General features: G+C 45.0%; 1 protein-coding gene across 1 annotated transcript in view; it reads left to right on the top strand.

Moving 5' to 3' along the window:
• The first annotated feature begins 23,486 nt into the window (after positions 1-23,486).
• LOC131081072 (protein LYRIC-like) overlaps positions 23,487-27,524 on the top strand; it is a 31,061-nt gene continuing 27,023 nt past the window's right edge. Inside the window, exons 1-2 of the mRNA XM_058019930.1 lie at positions 23,487-23,627; positions 23,700-23,783. Of these exons, the coding sequence (XP_057875913.1) occupies positions 23,487-23,627; positions 23,700-23,783 (225 nt within the window). The remainder of the gene's footprint in view (positions 23,628-23,699; positions 23,784-27,524) is intronic.

Below are 27,524 nucleotides of genomic sequence, written 5' to 3' on the forward strand. Positions count from 1 at the left end.
AATGATGTTGACACACTCACAGCTTTGAAGAGCTCTAAAAGGGAAAAAGGAAGAATGTTTTGACATATTTTGAATATTCAGAAAGGCTAATTGTTTCCTGAAGTAACTGACATTCCATAGGAGTAGTGTATTCCTGCCTGTCATGTCCATACAAGATGGAGACATTGAAGCAGTGCTTCCCACACAGCCCTGGCAATTAGGCAACATGGAGCCTGATGTCTGGGATCTTTTAAATGTCAGCACAGCTTCCTATTCCAGTGCTCACCCGGCCCTCATTAGCAGCCCTGAGTTAATGTCTTTGTTGCTGCTGGTGATGATGTGCAGGGACACAAGTGCTACCCCTCCATGTCTGCTGTAATACGAGAACAAGGAGTGCAAGTTCAGGATTTAGTATCTCATCTCAGGGATCCCACAAGGATGCTCTTCACTATTTCTGAGTGCTAGAAGCATTTCTTGCCTCCTGAATATTAAACAGACACGAACCCTCAGGCTTTTTATAGAAGAAAAAAATCCCACATGCTCTGGCTAAAGCTTTAGCAGGCTCTAAACAATTTCTACAGTGAAATTGCATCTACAATTAATTTTTTTCCAGCACTGTTGAACCTGGCAGCACAGTAAATATTGTATGGGTCATAGAGTGCTGGGCTACCACTGTGCACATCAGCACAGTGGGCAGCAGTTGCTGGGCTACCACTGTGCACATCAGAGGCCCCTAATGCATTAGTTTGTCTACTGGGAGACGTGGGACAAAGGACTGGAATTCTAGTAAGCCCCTATGTAAAAACTTCCAGATTTGATCCCTGTTTATAAATCAACTAACACAGAACCCCCAAGAGAAAACAAAATAGTACTGACACTTCCTTCTAGTGTAAGAAATGAAGGCAGAAAAACCAGGTGCTTTAAGTCCACGAGATGTACAAAGAGAACTGGAGGGCAGATCTCCATTCCAGGCCTTTGTGCAGAGACACCAGGTGGCTTTATGGTCCTGGATGCCTCCAAAAGAGATGTCTTGCTCCATGCTGAGTACTGAAATGCCATATCTAACTTAGCAGACCGTACCTGAATGAAGAACTTTAGCATTAGTTCCCATATCTCCCCAAATCACCCTTTTGCTTGGTGTGTATCAAAAAACTCTTGCCTAAGAAAACAGAGCAATTCTGAATCTCTCTGAGACTCTCCAAAAGAGCTCCACAGCTGCAGAAAGACCCTTTTCAGTTCTCTTCTGCAAGCCTGAAGATCCTATGCTGACAACAAGGTCATCTAGCTCAGATCAAGGTTTATTATTTTTGTGAAACTCAGATCACTCAACACCTGGAGGCAATTTCCTAAGCATCTGCACTTTTACAATGTGATGCCAAGGTGGGATGAAAGGGCAAAAGCCAGTCGACTCTCAGAAAATCTGGCACTCCTGGGCTTTGCAAGCTTGCCTTAGCTGAGTAAAGTTGCCATTTGCAGGGTATCTGTGAAAAGCTTCTGGATTAAGGGAAACAACGCTGTGGTTGTGATTTTCACTTCATTATACAGAACACACTTATTTTAGAAAATTTCATTCACATTTCATGCTGGCCTTAAAATACTGTGTTGTCATAAAAGCTGGATATAACACTGACAAGCAGTGCTCAGAAAAGATGATACAAATCCATGAGTGAGGTGTAGAGAGGCCCATGGTTTGCCACCACTCATCCCAGGCCAGCTGGTTCTCCTGCAGTCACAGCTCAGGCAGGGTTCAGGAGCTGCATCACTGCCAACAGGCATTTACAATGGGACCACTCAGTTTTGGGGAGAAGGTTGCTTACCTCTGTGGTCATGAGGAATGCCACAGCTCTAGGCCATGGGGCAGAAAGGGTCCTAGAACTGAGCAAATGAAGCTCTCTGAAGCAATTCAGACACCAGGACTTAGCAGAAAAAAAGTCATTATTACATTTATTACATTAAGTTTGGTTGTCTACATCTAAGTTTCAACAGATAAGGTAAAGGAGAAGTTGTTTTTATCGCCTGAGACCTTTGTGGTACTTCCTCTGGCTTTTCTAGATAACAGTGCAAACATCTTTGGGATTGTGCTGTGTCAATTCCCACAAGACCACATAAAAGTCTTGTGCATCCCAGGACACGTGTCTGGCCAATGGAGCTGAGCCCACAGCCCCTCTTAATACTGAGCTGAAACTCACCCCAAACTTCCTAAGGATTAATTCTGAAACTTGTAATAAATGTCACGAATTTAAAAAGACAAACAGATCAAATAATATATTGGTCTTTTAATTAAGTTAATTACAAAGTTTGAAATGCTACTCTTAGTTGTTTTATTCAAAGAATAGAGGAGTATCACAATATCAAGAGCCACCAGTGTGGATTTCCATGCTTTGTATTAGTCTTCATTCCAATTCTAGGTACTGGAATTTTGCCTGTGTGAGATGGCATTGTGTTTTCAAAGAAGGTCATGGGTGGATCATGTCTCTGGATGCAGCACTGGTCTCTAGTGCTTTTAATATTTTTATAGACCACAGAAAGCAAATGTGGGGATAAATTCCTAGGACATATCTATGCTGCTGCTGCCCCCTCTATGACAGTGACAGTGAATTTCTCGGCCTGAGGCTCTGCACAGTGAAAACTTCCAACAGAGCAAACAAAGGGACAATTGTAAGAGCATAGTGGTTTGGCAAATAAATGAGTAAGAGACTTCCTTGGGCACATTCAGAGTTGCCAAATGGAGCCTGAACACATGACCTAGCATCTGTCAGGACATGTCCATGCCCAGTCCTGTGAGGGACATGTCAGACAGGCTGAGATCTCAGACATCTCCACTGTGCTGTTGATGGTCTGCTGTGTCACAGGATCACAGAGTATCCCAGCTTGGAAGGGATCCATAGCTGGGTTATAGGATGTCTTATGAGAGATCCTGGAAGCATCCCTCACCTCCTTATTGTCATCCCATTTTTTGGGTTTTGTCTTCTACCTTCTGTAACATTTTCAGCATGTGCTGCTAAGCTGGGTTCAATTTTGAACCACATGTCCTTGGAAACTGGAGCAACCTAGTCTCAATTATACATTCAGAAACTTGGGACACTAAATTCCTCTGTGCACCTTGGATTAGACAGTGTTTCACCAGTCACAGCAGTAAGCTTTAAATGAACAGAACTTTATTAGAGGGAAGGAAACAGAAGGAAGCAACAGTTGGGAAAATCTGAATTAACACCCAGCCAGCCCCAGGCTTGCCCCTCTGCGGAGTTATAAAGGAATTAGCTTGGACTCTTCTTTCTGCTTGCAGCTGTGACAGCACAAAGGGACAGCACTGCCCTCCTGCCTGGTCCCATTCACCTTGAAACGTGTCTGTGCTCAGGGTGTTACAGTGGGCTGCCTGCTCAGGCCATTTCCAGGGCTCTGAGGATCCATGGACAATGTTCCCAGCCCTGCTGCTGGTGTCCCCATGGAATCATCAGGCCAGGCAGGTGCTCCCAGTTGCCCCAGACTGGTGCCCAGTCACCTCCAAGCCATGGGTTTTGCCATGGGGTGCTGTGGCTCATGCAGTACCAGCTCTTGCTTACAGCCAGGGACCTGCTCCCCTCTGCAGCCATCACTTCCTTGGGTCACCTCTGGGCCACCCACCCACAGCTCCCTCGAGAAGCTGGGGGTGTCCTTTCCTCCAAGGCTCTCCAATGGGGCTGGTGATCTCTACACCTTTTACGACACCCAGGATCATGTTCACAAGCCTCCTGGGTGCAGCAGTTGTCTCCTATCATATGTTTTCACTGTACCAAGGCTAAAAAATGTAAAGTTTCTAGGTATTACTATTGCAAGTGACAAAGATGGTTTCTGTATGATACATGGTCTGTAGATGTTTCAATGATACATGGTCTGTAGATTGTAACTCTACCTAATGGCCAGAGGTGATGGGAGTGTAAGGAGGGGTGATGTCCCTCTGTCCCCTGACGCTCAAGAAAAGAGATGTGTGCTCAAGTACAGGAGGATGAATGGCACAAAGGGAAGTAAGGAAAGAAAACACAGAGAACAGCAAAGAGGAAAAAAAGAGTGGGCAGAGCACATGATATGAAATGGGTCAAAAGAGCAGGTAGAGAGGCAGCACATCTGAGACATGGTGCAGCCATTTCCTACTCATAATTCATTTTCCCTGAGGATACCCAAGTGCTTCTCTTTCTTTCCCTACAAGTCTTCGCTACTGGCACACTCTGACCCAGGGGCTGCAGGCCAGGACACCTCCTGCCTGGACAGCCACAATGGCCCCAGTGCTAGAGACATCCAAAAGAGCCTGGAAATACTAATTTCCAGCATGTTTAGCACTGATGTTAGCCTTGAAGGTTCTTATATCAAGCACAAAATACATCCGGTTCAGGTTTGCCAAGTGCTATTGCAATCTACACTTGTATTTCTCCAAAACCTTCCTCCCGGGTCCCAGGATGTATTCTCCCTCTTATTACATGTTACAGAAACCCCCTTCGTGTTGCACACACGAAGAACGGGGCTAACTGAGCCCTTCACAGCACTGAGTTTTGAAAAATAGACCGTGGGCATTGTTTCTGTCTCCGTGCGAGGCGCGGGGCCGGAGCGCTCCGTGTGTGACACGGGACAAAGCTCAGGCTGCTGTGACACCCTCGGAGCCGCAGCGGGGCTGCTGGCCCGGCCCGGGAGAGGAGTCACGGCGCTCTTGGCTTTGATAAGGGCGTGAGAGATGCTGGCACCAAGACACGGCGCTCTTGGCTTTGATAAGGGCGTGAGAGATGCTGGCCCCAAGCCGGCAGTGAGCGCCTCTCCCCTCCCAGTGCCCCTGAGCGGGGCTGCCCCGCTCCCGAGGGGCTGACTCATGGAGATACAATAATCAAGGGAAACGAGAAATATTTGACATTCCTCGCACCTTCTCACATTAAAAAAAAAAAAAAAAAATACAGTTATCAAGGGCAATGTGAAATATTTGACATTCCCCGCGCCCTGTCACAGCCAGAAATGCTCTGGGTTTCGTGCCCTGCGGGCGCCTCAGGCCGAATGCCCGCGTTCCTCGGAGCACGGAAGGGCCCGTGGTGTTTCAGGAGAAGGGAAATGCCTGGGCCGGGCTGTGCCAAGGCCAGTGCGGGATGAGGAGGAGGAGAGGAGCCCTCAGCAGGCGGGGCTATGCCAAAGCCGGTGCGGGATGAGGAGGAGGAAAGGAGCTCTCAGCAGCCGGGGCTGGGCCGTGCCAAGAGGAGCCCTCAGCAGCCGGGGCTGGGCCAGGCCCGCCTTGCCCGGGGCCTGCCGCCAGCCCCACGGGCATCAGGATGGAGTGGCAGTGCCAACAATGAAGAGTTGTGAGATGAAATGGAGACTTTCCCTGTGGAAGAGTCCTGATTCACATAGAAAAAAAAGAAAAACAAAAAATCAGTCTGCTGCCACATGCCTGGCTTGGCCCTGTTACAATTTACACGCGATTTTTGAGCAGCCCTCCTCGTGGCTGGGGCAGGCATCAGCCATTTTTTGCTTAAGTACAAATTAAAGGATGTCTTATCTTTGTTTTCCCATCGTCTGTCCTCTCTACAGCTGATCTTTGTACATCCTTGCATTACAGGAAGGGGAAAAAACTCCCAAGAATTCACTTGTATTGTATTGAAGAGAATGTCTTAAAAATACCACAACCCCCCCACCCTACCTCTGTTTCCCCCTCCCTCCCTCAGGTGATGATTTTGGGACCTTGCAATATCAAGTTTGGGCTCCTGTTTCAATGGAGTATCTTCATGAAATAAATCTTACTGAAATCTGCTTCTCCATCACCAGAAGAGCCCTCCTGAATAAATCCCACCTCTCTCCCTCCTGTAAATGGCTGTCATGATATCACTCACCTGAGCTGGATCTGCATGGCTTAAAGTTAGCAACAATGTACAGAAATAAAAGTAGCTTTTTCACCATTTCTTTCTCAGATTCTTATCTCCTAGTTTCTCTTTCTTACCTGCATAGGAGGAAAGAAAGTGAAAGCCTTTCTGCTTGTGAGACAATAAATTTCTCTTTTTAATTAAGAAGGTGTTTTGCCATAAATGTGGTTTAACTTCTACCCAGGTTGTCTTCTGCTTCTCCCACTACTTCTCAAAACCTTTAAAATATGTAATGTGTTATTGCTTCATGGGCTCATTGACTCCCACATTGTGCTGAAATATGCTCCCATGGGAATACTTATTAAGTCAAGCTTTTTAAAAATTAAAGGGGCTTTAAGCAATCCTTCTCCCTGCCAGTCCTGATGGCATTGCTGAGGACAGACAGGGCTGAAGCTGCTCCTCTGCCCCCTTACCACGGGGTCTAAGTGGTTTGAATCCCTGCCTCCCTCAGCAAGGGTGCTTTTTGGACCAATTTCTTCATTTATCACCTCTGCAACAGCTGTTTCTATTGTTGAAATTTGAAAGGAAATCAACCCACAAATGCCCCAGCAAATAGAGAGGGTTAAGCGTTTCCTACAGAAAGCTTCTCTATCTGAAAATTTTGGTTAATATGAACCAAATTTATTTTTTAGACTATGTGTATCTGTTCTGGGGGGGAAAAAGGAAGTGATTTTTGCTTAACACAGGAGAAAAATATTACACAAGGGTAACTAAGAGATCTTTGCCTAGACCAGGATTCCAATGTCCTCCCTACAAATAGCTGGACATGAGAATAGGGACTTGACTTTTCCTCTATAATCTATATCTGAGTATGAAAACAACATTTCCTGTTTAGGCAGAGATTGAATAAACAGTTAGAAGAGAAATTTTCCCTTAGGCTGAACTGAGAAACAGAAGTTTAGGGTTTCTGGAGATGAGAAATACTTCTGTTAACATCTAAGATATTTGTGATCTATACCAACATGTCTCTTAGGGGAGATAGAACTTAAACCTTCAAAGGCTTTTTTTGGTAAATTTAAGATAATTTTAAAATTCAAGATGGCTTTCTACAGTGAAAAGTAAAGGGGTTTGTTTAGCAAAAGCCAAGAAGGGATATCAAAGTAAGATTTCCAAAAAATATGTCTCTATTTTGAGGGTCAATATTTTTGGCCAAACTTAACCCAGATTTATAAGTAGATTTATTCTTTCTAAAGATGTTTTGATTTTGGTGGGGTTTATTGTTTGTTTTGGAGTTTGGTGGATTTTCTTTTTTTTCTTTTCAGGAAAAAACATACTGTTTGTAAAACTAAATTTAGAAAGCTTGCATGTCCTCTCACTACATCTGGAATAAGGATTGTGACCATTTGGTTATGCTGAAGTAGGTGAGAGGCTTCTCCCTCACTCCTATTATTTCTTCATCTTGAAAAATAGTGGTTTTCCCCTGTGGTGAAACAAGGAATTAGTTTTCTAGTTGGATTTCTAGCCAGGCTGTGACCTGTCTCCCAGCAGGATGAACTGCACTGCAAACCTTCTTTCTCATTTAATGCCTGGCCAAGGCATAGGAGCAGTTTTGAACAGGAAGACTGTCAGCAAACCCCTGTGCACTTTCCAGTCCTCTGGCATCTCACTAGATGAAAGAAAGAGATGGCAGAGGAATTATTTCAGGCAGTGGTGCAGTCTCTTGGCAACTAATTCCTGAGGGAAGCAAGGAAAAATTGTCCTCCAGGTTTGAGGCTCTTACTGTCCAAAGAAAAGAACAAAACACTAAACGCATTACTTTTGGTGAGCTACCTGTAGGTAAAAACACGTTTAATTTCTTGAGCTGGATATCAGTTACACTATTGTGAGTAATATCAGCAGGATTACGGCGATTTTGCCACTCCTGCAGAGTCAGAGGACGGCAAACTGAAATCGCTGCCTTGATCTGCTCTGCCTGTTTGCTCTTGTTAAAAGGCTGGGGACTGGTTTTCAAGTGGGACAGGTTTTTGAGGGCTCATTGTCAACAGCTGTAAGTGCTTTCAGCACAGCTCACACCCAAAGGCAGCTCAGCGAGAGCTATTGTTTCTTCCCTTGGAAATGTACTGAGCAACGCCAGAGATGCAATTTTATGTAACACAGTGGTGTGGTGTTCTACAGCATTCTGCAGGCAATTTAGGGGCCTTGTGATCTACACCAGCATGAAGAGGCAAGGTTGCTTTAATAAAAGCTCACTCCTGCCTCTATGGTATCATCAAAACAAAAAGTTTTACATGACCTCCCCTTTGGGCGTGCTGGTTTTCAGTGGCAGTGGTGCACTGATGCACTGATCCAGCTTCACAGCCAAAGCACGTGCCACAAATTATTGCAGATTAATAAAATAGTAAAAAAGTTTCAGCTTCTCCTATATTTGTAGGACCAAGATGCTGCCGTGCATTTTATTGTATCCTTAGATTTTACGACATTTCCTCCTGTGGGCAGAAATCTTAGAGCCCCCAGATTAATATAATTAAATGAAAGTAAATGCCAAGGGAATAAGGGCTGCAATATAAACTGCCTAGATTCTGACTCCTCAGAGGACACCTTGCTTTTATAAGAGCCAGCAAGTCAGAGTGTGACCCTGGGTGCCCAGCCATTGCCTCCAGGCTGTCATGGGGAAAGCAAAGGCTCATCCTGCCACCTGCTAATTCTCGAAAGTGCACAGTGAAATACAACATCTGAAAGGGCAGGACTGAGCTTTACATCACTTTTTAATTCAATGGCTGGTTCATTCAAATGAGATTTACAAAGGCATTATGCAATTTTGCAGCACACAGTCACCAGGGTTGTGTAATGAATATCTAACCTGCAGCCTGAGAGCCTTAACTGGGTGTAGATCATCTCATGACCATGGTTGGGAAGCAAACAGGGGCCATGCACCAACTGAGCTTGTAAAAATGTGTTGAAGTTTCTGACTCAGTTGTTGTCTTATATAAAAGAGAAATGCTAGAGCATTGTGAAATCTTGGAGTTATGCAAGGAGGGAGTTTAATTACTGTTATTGAATTTGTACATTTTTTGCACTGCTAGTAGCTTTTAATTACTCATTACATTTTAAGCACTTGACAATTAGAAATAAGAACTGCAGGCAAATTTGTCCTTGATACTGCTTTTAGAGTAATGGAAAGTTAAACCTATCAGTACAGCTTATTTTATAGAGATATTTTAATTCATACATGACATAATGAAAAAGAGAAGCTAATAAAAATCTTGTTCACTCATTTCTCCCTGAGAACTTGTCGAAGAGATTAAACATTTCTCATTAACAGTGTTTTAACTTCTATTAGAAAGGTTTTCTCACCTTGAAACACTTCAAAAGCATTTATGTTACCAAAAAGCATTTCTGGAAGTTATAACACACACACACACACACATCTATTTTCCAGCCTCCAGTTTACTGAGAATATTGACATAGTTTCTGGAAACAAAAGGTGTAAAAAAGGTAAAAATACAGTATTTATTGCAGTAGGTATGAAAACCTAATAACAAAAACTTGACACAATTAATTGGAAGAAAAAACTATTTATTTCTCATTTAAAAATTGAGGAAGAAAAAGCAGAAACCTGGGTATGCCTCCTTATTGACTAAAGTTTTTGAGTGCTAATGGAGTGAAAGACAGGATGCTTTGATTTTTTTTTTACATGGACATCTGCAGCAACTCTTATAGAAAATATCAGGAGAAAAACAAGCAAAAATGTATTTGATAATGATTCATATTTGCACTTGTAAACATGGTGAAATCACTCGACACAAGGAAATGGGCGTCAGTTCTGCAGAGTTACGGAAAAAACATAATGAACACTAGGCAATGCTGAACGTGGTCTCCCTTGTCCCTTAACATAGTCCCCATGCCCATGGCAGTGACAGGATTTAACTGAATTCTCAGCTACATTTCTGTTGCCCCTGCTGGGTTTAATTTACTTATTTGGTTTCCTAGGTAGGTAATGACTTGTGTGAAATCATGTGTCTGTGATTATCAATACCAGTATTGCTCAATACTTGGGATTGAGTCTCCATTGATTCTATTAACCAGCAAGAAGTACAGAGCCTAAATTGTGGTAATGGGGGGAAAAAGTATCACATTGGTGATCCTGTATTTTTATAGCTATCACTTTCCACTGAGTCTATGCTCTGCACATCCTCAGGGTTGCAGCAATTCATTCTGGTGGCTGATCTCAGTTTAGTAATTTAATTTTTTTGTTCCTTATGTAGCAGACTGATGGCACATATAAACAAAGCATGTCAATTTGATTTGAGTATTTTGACTTGTCCTCAGACATCTTTACAGCATAAGCACAACAATAATAAATCTCTGCCACTATTTATTTTTTGTGCCCAAAATCCCTGACCAAGCTCAGGAGATGAACATAACTTATTCCTGCACAAAAGTGATGATTAGAGTTTTGCCCTAAAGGTTCAAGGTGGCTACAAAAATAACTGAGTCACTACCATGAAGGTATTTAAAAGAAAGACATGTAGATTTGGTGCTCAGGGACATGGCTTAGTGGGTGACTTAGCAGTGCTGCTTAATGGGTGGACTCTATGATCTTAGAGGTCTTTTCCACCCTTAAGGATTCTGTGATTCTGTGCATTAGCATAATGTCAAGGTTTATTCCCACAGCCAGGTGTCCCTGGTAGCCAGAAGGAGGGGGCAGGACGTGGAGAGTGTTTTGGGGCTGGATGTGCCCAAGTGCTACACAGGACAGCTTGGTGACGCAGAACAACATCCCACAGGTGCCTGTGCCTGGACCTGTGCCCTGCAAGCCTGGAGCTTGCTGGTGCCAACACACCCAACAAGCTGGTCAGACTTCCAGCTCCAGCCACCTACCTGGGGTAGTTACAAAACAAGCCCCAAATTACACAAAGCTCACTCAGCCCACCACCGGATATTTATTTAGCCTTGCCACTCTCAGACAAAGTTTTCAGCTGGGTGGTGAAGAATTTGATGCTAAAGACTGAAGCCAAAACCCCAAAGGCTAAGAAGCAGTGAGAGGCAGTGGCACAGAGCCGCAGATCCCGGCAGCCTGCGGTGCCCCTGGCTCGCCTGCCCCTGTTTTGGGTTACACAGTGTGGGTGACTCAGCCAGGGAGAGGAAGCCTGGGGAGGGGGAAATAAATGTGTTTGGAGGAGGAAATTGAAGGAAGAAGAGTATTTTCTGTAGGAGAGTAGAGTGGTATGTAGGACTGCTCGGTGGAAACCCAACATAAACCTTGCACAAGCCTGACTGCTATGATCCCCACGACTGTCTTCTCATTCCTTCAGTAATTGAGGCTTCAGCTCAGCAAAGCATTAAAGCTCAGGCTTCATTTTATGCTGTCAGTAAGTGCTTTGCTGAACAGGGGCTTAAAGTATCAAGCTCCTTGCATGAGATTTATCCCACCTAATTTTAGACATTTGCAGCGCAGATATTTACGCCAGTGCTAGTGACCCCAGGCTCTTCCCACTGTGAATGAGGACAAATAAGCATCTCTGGGGTGCCGTTCATTAGGCCTACTCTACCCTAGAACAACAAATAGCACTCACAGAAGTATTTGCAATCAGAGCTCAAAATAGCTAAATCAGATGTAAACATCTACCATCCGTGTACCTACACTCACGCACCTGAACCACAACAGCCTCTGACAACAGATGAGTAGGAAAACATTATACCAATTGGGAGAAATCAGGAAAATGCAAACTGAATTCTAACAGAGAACGGAAACTGAAAATTATTTTCTCCCTGAGAAAGTTACAGTTGGAATTGTTTTTAAGACAAACAGAGGAAGAACAGAATAGGCCATTGTTATTCCCTTGTTTAAGGCATTATTTCTTTCATACTTGCATTGTTTGAGATTGCTTCCCTGCCTCCATTGGTTACTGGGGATTCCTGCTCATCCACCTAACTTTTAGAAAACTGTAGTTAGGTGAAGTTAATCTCCTCTTGTGTCAGACCGCTGTTTTTGAAGGAGTAATCTCAAATATTTGAGATATTTCTGCAAAGTTATTTGATTTGGAGCTCATGTTTCTCTGAATATTGAAAGCAAGCCACTGCTTTCCCTGTGGAGGCAACTGTGATGTAAACTTCTGGGAATCACTGCAAACATGGGAATGCCTGAAATCCCTCTGGGAAATAACTGCAAAACCTTTAATCCCTGTTATCTCTGAGAGCACATATTTTTGTTTGCTTGATTAGCAGTGGGAGAGGATGAGCGATTGGTGTGTTGGGCAGTAAAGGCATGTGCTGTTTCTCTGCTGCTGCCTCAGGCTGCCTTGGGGAAGCTGCTGGTTCCTGGGCAAACACCCCTGAGCAGAGGAGCCACAGCAGTGCTTGGTGTGAAGTGGTGGGAGGCAGGGAATGTGTGGCAAATACAAAATCAGCAGCAGCAACTGCAGCTGCTGAAAGTACAACACAGTGACTAGCACTGTTAGACTTAGCTGGTGCTCAATCACAGAATCACAGAACCACAGAATCACAGAATCACGGAATCACAGAATCACAGAGTCACAGAATCTCAGAGTCACAGAACCACAGAATCACAGTCACAGAGTCACAGAGTCAGAGTCACAGAATCACAGAATCTCAAAATCCCAGAAGGGCTTGAGTTGGAGTTCCAACCCTTTGCCATGGTCAGGGCCACCTTCCACTAAAGCAGGTTGTCCAACACCCCATCCAACCTGGCCTTGAACACTTCCAGGGATGGGGCACCCACAGCTTCTCTGGGCAACCTGATCCACTGTTTCATCCCCCCCACAGTAAATAATTTCTTCCTAATATCTAATTAGGAAGAATATCTAATTAATGTGGTCTGACTCCTATGGCAGGAGTTTGGGATGCCCATTTAAGCACTGAGTTGAGGAATAAGTTAGGAGTAAAATTGCTCAACCTTTTGTTCTGCAAACAGTGGAGACAGGCAGCTTCAGAAAATAATTCATGCTATCCCAAGGAAAAAAATTAAAATTTTTGGATTGAATCTCTCTCTGAACACAACAGTCTCTCTAACTGCAAGAAAGTCATGGGATACTTAACTGTGGTGGATAGTTCAGTCCTTGAACATTGCTAATACAAACACTGCTAATACAGAATCTTACCACTGGAAAATTCTTTTTTTCTGCACTTTGACATCTGCTAAAATGACGACTGTGCTGAGATTGCTGCTTCCATGTGCTCTCACAGGGCAGCTGATAACAGAGCTCTGGGCTCTGTGAAGCCTGCAGAGGGAAATTCATGTGCTGGACTACAAGACATCTTTCTATTTTGACATCTTTCTGACTCTAAGGTGAAAGCTTTTAGCACAAGCCTGGGAGCTATGTGGGGATCAGACCTAGTAAAGGGTGTGTTTTACTTGGGGACAGATTCTGTCTGGGTGTTTTGTGGGGCCAAAGTAGAGGAAATGATTCACTGACAAAGGGGGGAACAGATGCCTTGACTCACAGTTTCCTGCTACAACCACTAGACAATTCCTCTAGCAATTCCTTAGTGCATCAAAAGGATGGATTAGTTTCTTAATTCCTTCAACATCATGGAATGGTTTTCCAGTATTACACATCCAGGCTTACCGTGTTACCTACTGGAGGAAGATCTCTAGGTTTTGTTCTGTAAGTTCGTTGAAAAAGTCCCAAGCTAAGTGCATTTGCCGGCCCAAATGCTAATTGCTGATGGAACCAAAGTGCCAGGTCTGCTGCACTGCTTTCCTCACATGTGGAGGGCTGGGAATATGGAGTTGATTTACCCATATCTCACTTAGTTCATGAAATCCCAAACATAACAGAAGTGTTTTTTTGTGCCTAATTTGGTAAGTTTCTGGATGATGGTTAAGAATCCCAAAAGTATTATGTCCACATAAAAGCAAATTTCAGACATTACTGTTCAATTAAATAATTCTGGGGTTTCACTTTCTTTCCAGTAAATAGAATTTCTTTGTATCCATGAACACTGTAAATGGTTTCTAGATCATACAAGGAAGATCAAAAGAGTGATTTATCAGGCATGGATGCAAAAAGCTTTTACTTACACTTAAGCTGTCAGCTGTACTTGAGAATCTCAAACGAAACTCCACTGCTATCAGATTGTCTCATATATGCAGTTGCTTTTATGATTATTTCTCCTAAAGAGAAAACACGCTGTTTTCAAAACCAGTATGCTTAGGCTTACAAATCCACAGGATCCCCTAGAAGGAGCGCTCAGATTCACAGCCCAGGCAGCATTTCCTCTTGCAGGCTGGTTTTAGTTTTAAGACTGTGCCATCTGCTGTTAGAACTGCAGATTTCCCTAGGTCCGCAGAGTCTGCAGTAATCAGCTCCGACGGCCTGGCCACGCACGTCTGTGATTTGCCCCAGGTGGGGGACACGTTGTAGAGTGACTGCCACCCCTGTCAGAGGCTTCAACCATCCCAGGATCATTTATTTCACTGCTTTGAAGGGCTCTGCTTTGGCACGGACATGTAAGGGCTTCCATTTTTCTCTCCTGCTCAGAAGTATCAAAGGTGGTAGACACACATGGGATGCATAGTCCTATTCTACAATGTTAAATTTTAGCAAAAAAATGGAACCGCCTTCTGCTCTTCAGTTCCATGAACAGAGAAGGTGCACAGGCAACTAAGGAATGGGCAATTTCACCTTCCGAATCTTATACTTTAGTTCCCATTGTTTATATGCTTGTGGGATCACAGAGCTATTAAAAACTAGACTGAACAATAGAGATATTATTCTGCTACTGAAACTGGATTACACTCCTAACCACAAGCTTCTCCTATCTGCCAACATGAAAGCGACACCACTTTGGGAAAACTGAAAATGACTGTGCACCGGGTACTCAGATTCCTAACAAGGGTAACCCACATCCTCTGCAGAAGCATTTCTGAGCTCAAAGGCCTACCAGGACAGACTGGCAGGGAAATATTCCCAAATGCATTTTGAAGTTTAACATTTCAACACGGGGCACCTTCCTGGCAGTCGCTGCAGAAGAGGCATGCTGTGCTCCAAAAATGAGGCAGTTGGTATAGGGATGAGCTCTCCAAGGGAACAATACCACATTTTGCGAGACACAACTGACCTGGACTGTCTTAATCCCACTCCTGCTTCCTGTTATAACTATGTCTGACTACCTCACATCACCAACATGCTATCTACTGACACTATTAGAAAAGGAAATGTCTTACATTTTACACACAGAATTATGTGAGCATTATAGGATTCTGTTACTGGGAGCTGTAGGACCTGGCACCTTTGGCACCTGTCTAATCAGGGGAATGTATATGCCTAGGGATCAAACTGAGAATGGCCAGCACACCACACACTAAGCTTATTAGAAATTCTGAGGCATACACCTTAAACCCTGTTCTGCTGCAGGATTTAGGCAGTTTTTAAGGCTTGTTTTTCTCTCAGCAGCATGAAGAACTCCCAGATCAACAAGCATCATTAATACTCGCAGCTGGCATGACACCAGTGCTCCTCCAAGTGCTTGTCCCCAAGACTTTAGGTGTCCATCCTACCATCAACAGTTCCTGCACCAAAATGTCACCCCCTGGCCATGCCAGCCCACGCCCCTGGCCACACCAGCTGACCCTGCCGGCCACACCAGTCCCTGGCTTGTTGAACCTGCCCCAGTGCTACTCACAGGCACAGCACTTCTGAAGTTAAAACTGAGGCTCACAGGGAGAGCAAGGGGTGGTGTGCCTTGGGTAGACCACGGGCTGGTGGAGTTCGGGGAATGCTTATCTGAGAAGACAAGTAAATAAAGGATGTGAAAGCAAAGCCATTAGCTCCTGAGCTGAAATTACTTCACCAGTGTTACCCAGCAGAGCTGGGAAGTGAACATGGCCCCCAAAGGTCATGTAAACCATGGTTTGTTTTCTAGTTGAAAAATAAAATGGAAAATACCAGGAACACAAGTAGAAAATCCCTTTTGCAGACTGAGAATGTGGCTAATATTGGCGTTCTTCCTCTGCTTCATTTAATCATCTTACAATTTGTTTATAACAGCAAATGATTCAATTTCAGATAGAAACATGATGAAGTGTCAGCAGAGACCTTTGACTTAATGATGGCCAGCATTTCCTTCCAGGATCTGAGTTTTTCCCACAGGACCTACCATCCACACCAAGCCCTTTTTCAATGGGAGCTGCCTTCTCCCAGTACTGCCTGCAGCCTGAGGCTAATTGGAGGAGAGCTGTACAGAGGTCAAGGTGCTGAAGACCTTTCCCAGTTTTCCTGGCTTCAGGAAGTTTCAGAGCGAGCCTTGGGCCAGAGGCAGGACTACAAATGAAAACAGGAGGGCTGAAAGCAGGAGGCAAAAGTAGCTGTGAGTTTTTGACCAAGAGGGCTTGGGTGAGAGCAAGACATGAAGGGAAGTGAGCTCCTCCTGGAGGGAGGCCTTGGGATCCAGCCATCACTGGACACACCTGGCGGATGGAGCTGGGCATGGAGCCACCTGCTCCTGCCTCAGCTGCCCTCTCCTGCCTGTCCCGAGGCCAGCACAGCTCTGCCCAGCAGCAGCACCCCTCAGACAAAGAACTGAGCCTTGGCATGACTGCCTACATTTTCCAGCCTGGATTGCCTCCTGAGACACTTTGCTTCCCACATTCCGGAGATGGATTTAAAAATAGGACTGCCTCTGATCCATGCCAGGTAAACAGATCTTATTTTCCCGGTTTGTGTGTTTGAATAGCATGTGTTGCATGGTATCTAATGACCACGGTAAGCTGCAGGCAGTACAGTTTTTGGAGGCTGAGAAAAGACACATCTCATCTGTGGAGATGTCTCATACAGTGAATTTAAGCTCAATACCCTAAATTTAGAACAACATTACATGAAAGGAACATGAAGTGTAAGGAACTGCTAAAGGATTTGAACTTAGCTTAAGCACACACTCCTACAAACACTCAGAAAATTGCAAGGTACTCCCTCCTGAAAAACAGCTACTAAATATGCATCCTTACTTTCTAAAATGCTGCATTATCTGGGAAGAAATCTGGAAGAACAAGTAACAATGTGCATGGGAGTCTCCAGTAGCACTGCTGCAACTACATGTTGCTGTATGGTGTGGCTGGCAGGCTGGTGGGATGGCACTGAGTGCTAAATTATGCCATGTTGTGAGAGAGATGCAGCCCCAGAAATGAAATGTTATCAGAAAAGTTACAATATAGTTGCCATGGCAATTATAAAAAGGGAAACCATTGGTGCCATTTATTTCATTGTCACATGCCTTATGGTGAAATTTTGGCACCCTGGGTTGTGAAAGTAGATGATAAATGTGGGGTTTATCCCAAGTGGCTGAGGGTTTTTTTGCGTAGACTGAGCAGAAGAGCAACAAACCCAACAAATCTTGATTGTCTGGATCCTTGGGGCACAAATCAGGGACACAGTCTTGGGATCCAGACAAAATGGTAGTTTGAAAAACCTTAGGACTTAGTTGCTAATAGAGATTTCTACTAAAAACCCAGATCCAGAATTTTCTTTGTGATTAGTGTAGCCCTGTGACCTGGCTGCTCACAGGACAGAGCCCTTGTTGGAGCAAACCTATGTGCCCTGGAACCACAGGCAACTGCCAGCCATGGAGGAGACTCAGCTCTCCACTGGACTCCTCCTTTGAAGGATCTGGGGTCACATTTTATTTAAAGGAAATTAGTAAACTGGCTAGGAAGCAGAAAAAACACGAGCAGCCAGCTCCACTGGTGCCCCTCATATGTTGATGAGGAAAAGAGAGCTAAAATGGTCCCACACCATGTGTCTAGGATTAAGTTAATAAATTACAAAGGCTGAATGTTACCTCTCCATAAGACAATGCAGAAAAAGGATGTCAAGGGAATGCACAAAATAAGAGACTCCAAAACCAACATGAGACCTGTTGGAAATGCCTTTTGGTGAGAAATACAGTTTTAATATTTTTTGTTTATCAGAAGTGAGTCTAAGAGGTAACATAGATGTGACACTGAAGCACTTTCTCAGGAGGAACAGGAGAATGATATCGCTGTCAGAGCAAGTCACAGAAAGCAGTGGTGGGAAACCAGAGCTTGATAACATTAAATTAGCAACAAGATGTAGGTTTTTTTCATGCGGAGGATGACTAAACATGAGAAGAAACCATGGAGGATGTGGTGGATGTGGTACATTTTTCAGACCTCCACATCTCCAGATCAAAGTGGAAGATCCTCTTCAGATGCGAAGCTCATCTGAGCACATCCAGGGACAGCCATGCCTTTGATACCCAGATCTCATGAGAATGGGAAACTGCCTCAACACTGCAGGGTAGCCACACTTTTACCAGTGGATGTGTATTCAGACATTTTTGACACTAAAACTTCCCTGAGGGCAGTGATGCCCTCCCTCCACTGTGTCAGCTGCATCTCTCAGAATGCTGGTTTTGATAGCAATAAACTGTGTGTCATCACTCATTTACTGCATGCTCACTGTGTCGTGTGCCAGTTTGGATTAAAGCAAGGAGAGACATCTTAATTTGGAGACTTCTCTGTAGACATCATGTTCCTGCAAAATTGCACACGTGCTGCTGGTTGCTGATGAAGAGACCTAGAAGTCTTTAAAGCATGAGCTTGAAGTGTTTGTCAAAAGAAACAGCAAATTACCAGCTGGTTTCCCAGACAGCTGGATGTGGGACACAGGCTGAAAAGCACAGAGAATAAATATGCATGGAAAGAACATAATAAAGCCCTGTCTTTTGCTTCTAAACAAATACAGTTATTACTTGTATAAAATATTTATAATAGTACGTTGTAAGTTGCATTCAGCTTTTTTTTTTTTTCCCTGCCAGACTCCCAGATCACCACTGAGATGTGCAAAAAACCTACCAATCCTGCTGTATATTCAGGCAGCTCTGCACAGGCTTCCACCCAGGGGAAGAATGGGTGCTCAGGGTGCGAGTGACCCGGGGCACTTAACAGCTCCTTTCTGAATTGTTTGACAGGGATGCAAACCTCTTCACCTCCAGAAAAGCCAGTTATGCATACTTTTATGTCTACTTTTGCTTTGCTCTCAAGGCCTTTGATTTTATCTTTAAACCAGCAGTGTTTACGGTTCTCAAGATGATGTGTTCTGCTAAACAAGTTCCTTTGTCCCACAGTATGGCTGACAAATCTGCTAGTGAAACAATTTTACTATTCAGCAACTTCAGTTCTGCCTCCAACATTTTCTCTGTTGCCTTTGAACTGCCACTGCAGCATTGATGCCTGCTCTGGCTCTGCCTGCCATGCATGTCATTGCTATAGCCCATTAAAGCAGTTGCAGCCGTGCTTACCACTGGCTTCCTCCTTCCTTTGAAGCCGCTTTCTTTGACTGGTCTTAATTAATGCATAAGCTGGGAAAGTGCCTCCTTTCCTCCTTTCAGATGTTTTTTGTTTCTTTGTTTTAGTTTCATGTCTTTGGCTGAATAGATGCTTCCAGTATGTTCTTTATGAAAATGAAAGGGAAATTGAAGCTTTTTTATTGGTGAAAGAAACCCAGGCCATGGTCTTTCTTTGACTGCGTTACCATTGCGTGCTTTTTTGACTCCATTGCTTCTCTCTATTCAGGAAAGCCAAGTAACATGATTAAAGTCTTCTTCCAGCTCAAAGACTTTGACAGCAAACAAAGATGGATCACTTACCAACTGAATGAATCATGTACAGGAAACCGAGGCAAGTGTTAAACATATTTACTAGGGGAATCAGTTAAGAATGGTATGCTGAAGATCTGCAATTAATTAACAGCAGTTCCCTGTACTGAAACAAGAGATTGAAAAGCTATTAGATAATTAGTAAAATTCTATAAAGCTGCATTCCTCAAAGCAGCCACAGATGCCGAAAGGAAATGCCGGACTGCTAGGCCAGATACCAACTTGTCAAGGAATTAATCATCTTATTTAATGGCAAATACCTGGCCACGTGGGCAGCTGTGCAAAAGAGCTGAATAGTCTGAGCAGATGGAGCACTCCTCTCTCATTACTGGTCATTGTCACGCTGCTGCCAGGCGTGCAGCCACCACCTTCCTCAGTTTCCTCACCCACAGGCTAAGCAAGCTCAGTGCTTCATCAGCTTTAGACCTGTCCAGGGAAAGTCACTGCTGCTCCAGGGCTTCAGACAGGAGAAAAAATGGGACAAGTTTGCAAATTACACAAATATGTGATGAATACATGCCCTGCACATCAGCAGATGAGCCTCAGGACTTGGTGCAAATGTCCTTTCAAGCCTGTAAACAACTAGGGTGTGAGACCATCTCAGCCTGTAAATATCTCCATTACAGCAGAGCAGGAGGGTCCCAGCCCACAGCAGGGCCTGCAGCAGGAGCTTGCTGGGGGACACATCCTCACTCAGCATCTCATTGCCCCCAAATGCCTGAAACAAAGACCTGTGCTTTCATCTCAGCCACGTCCAAACATCCTCCTGCCCACGTTTGCACAGTGCCCCCCAAAACCTCTCCCAGCTGTGGGCTCAGAAACACAGGGAGTGCTCCATGGCACTCAAATGGGTGCAAACCCCTACTGTTTTCCACCCAGTATCCTGTTTTCCAAATTCCCGAGGCTCAGAGAGGGGAAGGCAAAGCCCTGTGATCCTACAAGAAGTGTCTGTTCTGAACAGCCTGGTCAGCACCAAGGGCTCCTCCAAGGGCAGACACAGCTCCTGCTCTGCCCTGACCCAGGGATTTCTGAGCAGCTGCTTGGAAACAAACTCCCCGCCTTCTTCCAGATGCAGCTTGCTGAACTCCTCAAGGTTAGGGAGTCTGATTAAACAGGTCTCCTCACTGCCCCTCAAAAGATGGTTTTGATGGGACCTCAAAAGATGGTTTTGCTGGGGCAGTTTAAAAGCTTCCTCTCTATATCTCTGACTTCTTTGAAATCCCTAATTTTTCTATCATGTCTGTTGCTCTTGATTAAACATGAGCAGTGTCAGGGTAGGGCATTTCTCTTGGCTTTTGTAGGAGAATCATTAAGTCTGTTAATACATCAGGTCAGAACCTTATAATTTCTGTGAAATGGTATTAAAAATAATGTAATTCCTTCATTTTTTAGTAAATTTCATTTTAAAATGTTTCAATAGAAAATTGAAATAAAAATAATGCTTTAATTTCAGCTAGAAAACTCTGCTTTGCCTTTACCATGAAAACTGCCCAAACCAATATTTTGGCCTTTTTTTTCAGTTGCCATATGGTTTTGTCAAAATCAAACAGCTTTCATGAAATATTTAAATATTAATAAAACTGGATTTTTCTCCAGAAAACTTCCCAAAGCCTACCTTCATAATTTCAGCACCCTGAATGACAAACTCAGCACAGAAGCAGACAGGTTTGACCAGGGGCCATCAGGCATTAGTGTCTGCACTATTTTGTCAGTGGAACCACCACATTTTGATCTACAACAGATAGGTGGTTCCAGCCCCTAATTATTGGACTTTCTGTCCAGGTATGAAGGGAGAACAATTCCCTATCTGACATTTGCAATTAGCTCATGTCACACATAAATGGAAAAATATCTGCTCGTGTTTGCAATAAAATTTCAGTCTTTCCATAAAACATGACATGATAATAATTTGTGCTATTTTCATAGAGCAATAATGTAAGAGATATGCTGCCAAATGAGCCTGTAGTAATACTAGAAAAAAAAGGTCTAATATGATGATGTTTATCTTTTTAAATAAATGCCATTAGAGGCCAGCCACAGTAATTGCCTCTATTGAAGAAAAAAAAAGAAATAGAAAGGAATGGTGCAAAGCAGTAATCTCATACTCAATTAAGCAATGCTGACTCCTGAAATGTCTTTCAGCTTATGTTTCCCAGGAAAAGAAAAACAAACTAATTTAGATGAGCTGAAAGTAGTGAATTTATGTATGAGCTGAGATATAGATTGTATGCATTTTAACAGCTCAGACCTGAAGAGATGTATCTTCATTTTACAGAGAAATAAAGAAGGGGAATAAATAAAAATCAAGATAAGGAAAAAAACAAAATACAAGTATCTGTACTAACCACCTAACTGCGATTTTTAACTATGGAGGAAGTTCCCCTCTCTGACATTAGCACATGATAACTCAGTTATCAGCTCAGGGCTCCAGATGCGTGCAAGATAGACATATTCTCACAAAACATCAGTATCAGGCCTAGGAACAGAAAGACTCACATTCTGGAGGTTTTAAACCACAAGATTATTCAGTGCTGAATTTTAGAAGATAGGCAGTGTGAGATACAGACAGCAAATGATAACTTGTGTGATCTGTGTTTAAGCAGAAGCTTCCTATCCCAACAACTGTATTTGAAGCACCACCATACCCCCACAGCTCCCTCCTGTATATTAAGCATTTCTCCCTCCCTCCCAAAACCTTCTTCTCCCCATAAGGCCATTCAACATATCATTTTATTCACAAGTCTCCTGTATTTCATCTGGAAATTTCTAGAGTGCTATAAACACCTTATTGTGCTTTCAAAACCTAGACTTCTTTAGGATTAACTGTAATTCAGCCTGGGACGTGGGAATAATAAATCTTTAATCCCTGAAGAGTGGGTGATCCAATGGAAGGATGGATAATGAGCCTTCCCCATTGCTATCTTTTCAGTGGGTTTCAGTTTGAGCTCCAGCACTTGGATCCACGCCCAAGAGAGAGCAGTCCCTGCTGGGTGTGAAATAAACAATGACAGATCAAAGCCATTCCCTTACCAGCCTTTTCTCTGTGCTGGGTTTACTACAAACATGACTTTTTATGCTGTTTTAGTTAAATACGTTTGTGGGGATTTTGGGGGGGAGGGGTTCTTTGGGGGAGAGGGTTGGGGTTGGGTTTTTTTTTGGTTGTTATGGCCCCTGGTAAGTCCCACTGTGTTTGTGCCAGGTGCAAGACACAACCATGCTGAGAGAACGAGGAGCTCATTCCTTCCCTTCACTGCTATTCAATGTTTATTAATTGCTCAGAGGCTGCTCCCTAGACTGACCACGGCAAAACTCAGCTTTCCTCTTTAAAAGAAACTCGGTGACTTTGAAAACAAAGACTTTCTGAGAGCATCATCTGCACTTATTCATCAGGTGGCTGTAGAAATTTTCCATCGAGCACGGCAGAGGGGTCTGCGGTTGGAGGCGCTCCGCTCCGCTCGGCTGGCGGCGGTGAGACGCTGCTTCTGGGAGATGAGCCCGAGATGAGAGCGCATCTCGCGCTGCGTTACATGGCAGCGCCTGTCATCATCACAGCGATGGTGCTCGATAACGACATGTTTGTAGCGCTGCCTGACAACACAAGTACATCCCCAAACACTGCTCCGTCTAGACCGGGGAATTTTGCAGAAAAGCATCACTTGTGAGCATCCCCGCATACCCAATCGCCGGCCAAACATCTGCTCTCAAACCAGCGCTGCTGCTTCCAATCGCATCGCCTTCACCTTTCATCGCGTAGCACTCTCATCCTTGCACAGGGGAGACCCAATCCGTGCATTAACCCCTTCCTGCCCCGCAGCAGGGATCGGCCGCGCCCGGGGTCCCACTCCCGCCCCCCGCACGGCGCCCCCGCCCTTCGCCGCGAGGCTCCCGTAAGCACCGACGTGTCCGCGCCCCCCGCCCCCCCCGCACCGCCCGGCCGGTCCCCCGCCCGCTCCGCAGCCGCGCTGGTGCCGCTCGGGGCGGCGGCGGCGAGCGCGGCTCCGGCACCAACTTTGGGAGCGGAGCGAGCGGAGCATCCCCGGCGGGGGCGGCGCGGCCATGCTGGGGCCGGCGGCGCGGATGGCGCTGGGCGCGGGGGAGCTGCCGGGGCGGCTGCTGGCGCTGCTCTGGCCGGTGCTGGTGCTGGCGGCCGCCGCGGCCGCGCTGCTCGTCCTGCGGGGGCTGCGGGACCGAGGGGCCGTGCCGGGACCCCCCCGCCGCCGCGCCGCCGGGGAGGCGCAGGAGGAGGAGGAAGAGGAGGAGGAGGAGGAGGGGGATGGCCCCGCGGGGGCCGGCGGCCGGGCGGCCGGGGCGCTGCCGGCGCGGCAGCCGGAGGAACAAAGGCGCACGGCGCAGGTAAGGTTAGTGCGGGGTCGCGCCTGGCCGGCTCCCCGGGACGGGACGAGCATCCTTCCCTCTTCCCTCCCCGCACCTTCTCAGGGCAGAGAACAGTCCTGCACTCTCTGCGTCCGGCCCCGCCGGGCTGCTGCCATCCCATCTCACCGTGTCTCGTCCCATCCCATCCCGTCCCGCCCTGGACGCACCGTCCCGAACCTCTCGGTGGGATTCAGGGGTGAGGGGCTCAGCATTCCCCGCTGAACCCTGTGGTGCCATCAAGATGACAGTGCAGGGCAGCAGGTTGCCCGAGCACCTGGCTGGGGGTGCTGGCACCGGCCTTTCATCCGCCGTTCTGTCTGACAGCACAGCTCCATTTGAGATTGATTTTCTTTGCAGGGAATTGAGAAAACTCCAGTTAATGTCCATCATGTTAAGAAGGAATATACAAGAATAGTATCCATACTACGGTGTTAATACAATGTGCTAATTGTGTGTATTTACTCCAAATCAAAGCTCTCTTGTTACAGCATGAATACCTGGCTGTGAGCTGATGACCATGGCCACCCTGTTGAATACGTGCTGTGAGTTTGATTTGATGCAGTGTTGAAGTTTCTGTATGACATTGTCATGACTGTTGCTTTGACACACTGTAAGCTGTATGTAGCAGAAAATCTCAGTGTAAATTACAGAAAACAATTTCACTGAGGCACTGCAATATGGAAAGTAAAGGTAACAGAATAATTTACCAAACACAAGTATGTACTTAAAATTAATGCATCGAGCTTTTTAAACATTTTAATCTGTTACTGTTGTCTCCTAGGTCTCACTTCTGAGCAAGACAAACAAAATGTATTTGCAGGATTTTTTCTAAGTGTGCTATAAAATAAGCACACTTAGGGGTTTGTTCCTCAGGAACAGAAATGTGTCAGGCTTTCCATTGTAACACTAGTTTTCAAGGGTTTATTATTTTGTCGTGGAAGCTTTAGCTTTTAGTTGTATTATAGTTATATTTTAAATAACTATTCCATTTTAGGGCATTTTTTTTTCATCAGTCAGAGCAGAATCTTGACTTGGCAGCACAAGTACCCCTGAATTAGTAAAGAACAATTAAATCCAAAAGCAATCTGAATAGAGCTGCCAGTGTCAAGGGGTGAAGAAGAATTTCAGTAACAATTTTATCATACCTTTATAACCATCAATACCAGATAACTTGAATCGCCTGCAGAACAAATGAAAATTTTCCAGAGCCACCAATACTGGAGGCAGTGTGGGACAGGAAGGGGAGACACCCACTTTATTGTTTAATCTGTTACTAATATCTCCTAAGTCTCAGTTGGGAAAAAGACAAGCAAAATGAATTTGCAGGGATTTTTTAAATGTGCTCTATAAAATAAGTGGTTTTGTTCTTCATGAACAGAAATGTGTCAGAGACAGTCCAGGTGCTGTGATGGTGGCAGGGTTATTAGTTCAAGCTGAAGGCATTGATTTGAATAGATACCTTCTAGTCAGAGATGCTGCATCTCACAGGCCTAAGTAACAGAAACCAAAGAGGAGGAGGGATAAACTGAAGGGATAAATTTGTTTACAGTCATGTGCAGTTTCTGCCATTAATCTCATCTTTTCCAGTGCTGAGCAATCCCTACTCTTTAGGGACTGGGTTCTAGCAGTTGCATTTACACAGTAGCATCATCTTCTGTATGAGACCCACTGATTATTGTGGAGACTATGGAAAACATGGTCCTGAGGAGGTGGAGGATGAGAAGAGGATGATCAAGAAAAATAACTTAAAAGATCCTAAAGATAGATAACCCAGAGAAAATATCCTTGCATACTGAAAAGAAAAACGAAGGCTTGTCCTCCCATGACAGTACCGTGCCCTTTCCTTTCTTTGTTTGTCTCTTTTGTTTGCTTTTCCCCATCGTGCCTTCTCCACTGCTCCTTGTCATTTCCCATCAGATTCTCTCTGCCTTTGGAACATCATATCCTTGAGGCAAAAACTGTATCTCCTTACTTAAGTGTAAAACGCTGCACTGCTTTGGCACTTAGCTGATGGGAGGATGCCAGAACAGCCAAACACCTTTGATATGCTGAAATTTGCATATGAAAATCTCCACCAAAGCAGCAGCAGAGGTGTCATTAATAACAAAGTCTCCCATTCATACACATGGCCAATGTGATAAGATGGGGTGTGCAGGATGGGACCCCCTCTCTGCTGCCTGCTGAGATATGAAAAAAACAAGAAACAAATTGCCTCCAGTGCTCAGGTGTGTTGATACATCCCAGCGGCCAAACATCTGCATTTCTGCATTTCCTGGAGTGGTGGATAAGTCAAGATCTTAATTAAAAGAACCTAGGTGGTTAATTATTTTTTCAGTTTGGGAATGCATGTTTGCCAGTGATTCCCAGTTGCTGCCCCAGGGGTGGGCTGTCAGGTTGCCTTCCCATGAAATCTGCTCTTACTTGGCTGCAGGATGGTGTAAGACTGATCTTCATCCCTTTGTGTGTCCCTGCTCCCCATAGCAAATGTCCAGGAGCCACAGCGCCCTGTTAGACCCAGACTGGGTGGCTTCAACAGCTCTTGTGAGATCAGTCTGTTGAACAAACTTTCATAGAATCATGGAATGGTTTGGGTTGGAAGGGGACCTTGAAGATCATCTGGTTCCAACTCCCTTGCCATGGGTAGGAACACCTTTCACTAGACCAGGTTGCTCAGAGCTCCGTCCAGTCTGTCCTTGAACACCTGCAGGGATGGGGCACCCACCACTTCCCTGGGCAACCTGTTCCAGTGCCTCACCACACTCATGGTAAAGAACTTCTTCCAAATATCTAATCTAAAGCTCCTCTCTTCCAATTTGAACTCATTCCCCCTTGTCCTCTTACTACATGCTCTTGTAAATAGTTCTGCCCTATGTTCCCTTGAAGTTCCCTTCAGGTAGAGGAAGGCCTCAGTTGGATCACTGTCGTGGTTTAGGAATGGTAGTGCCCAATTTAGTGCGCCCACCAAGATTCCCTAAAACCACGTGCTCCTCCCTCCTGCTCCGCTGCTTTTCCCCTCCCATCTGCCGTGGGATGGACTTGAGACTTGGAGGCACAAAAGGTAAAGATCATAAACTGACATAAGATCAATCTACTGGAAACAGCAACCAGATAAGAAAACAAACAGGAACAGGAGTAATACTAATGACAGAGGCTACAAGAAAAGAAATTATTTACACAGAAGCCCCTTGACAATAGACAATACCAGACTGGAAGGAGCCCCTTCTCCCCAAAAGAGAGTCCCTTCCTCTGGCACCCCTGGTAATGACTGTAAGGTGGGATAGAAAGGGCTCCCGAGTCCTGGTCACACCACCTGACAGCTTCTGCAAAAAATTAACCCTGTCCTGTCCAGAACCAGGATAGTCACCCTGAAGTTGTCTCTTTTGCAAGCTGAACAACCCCAGTTCTCTGAGACTTTCCTCAAAGCAGCGGCTCTCCATCCCTCTGATCGATTTGCTGGCCTCCTCTGGACTCACTCCAGCAGGTCCATGTCCTCCCTGTGCTGGGACCCCAGGGCTGGATGCAGCACTGCAGGTGGGGTCTCAGCAGAGCAGAGGGGCAGAATCCCCTCCCCTGGTGCTTTGGGTGCTGCCCAGGACAAACTTGGCTTTCTGAGCTGTGAGAGCACATGGCTGTGTCATGTCCAGCCTCTCACCCACCACTTTGTTCCAATGGATACATGGCCTCCACACAATCACACAAGCACATTTTGAATGTGATCTC

The sequence above is a fragment of the Melospiza georgiana genome, chromosome 3 (genome assembly GCF_028018845.1).
Source record: "Melospiza georgiana isolate bMelGeo1 chromosome 3, bMelGeo1.pri, whole genome shotgun sequence".
NCBI lineage: Eukaryota > Metazoa > Chordata > Aves > Passeriformes > Passerellidae > Melospiza > Melospiza georgiana.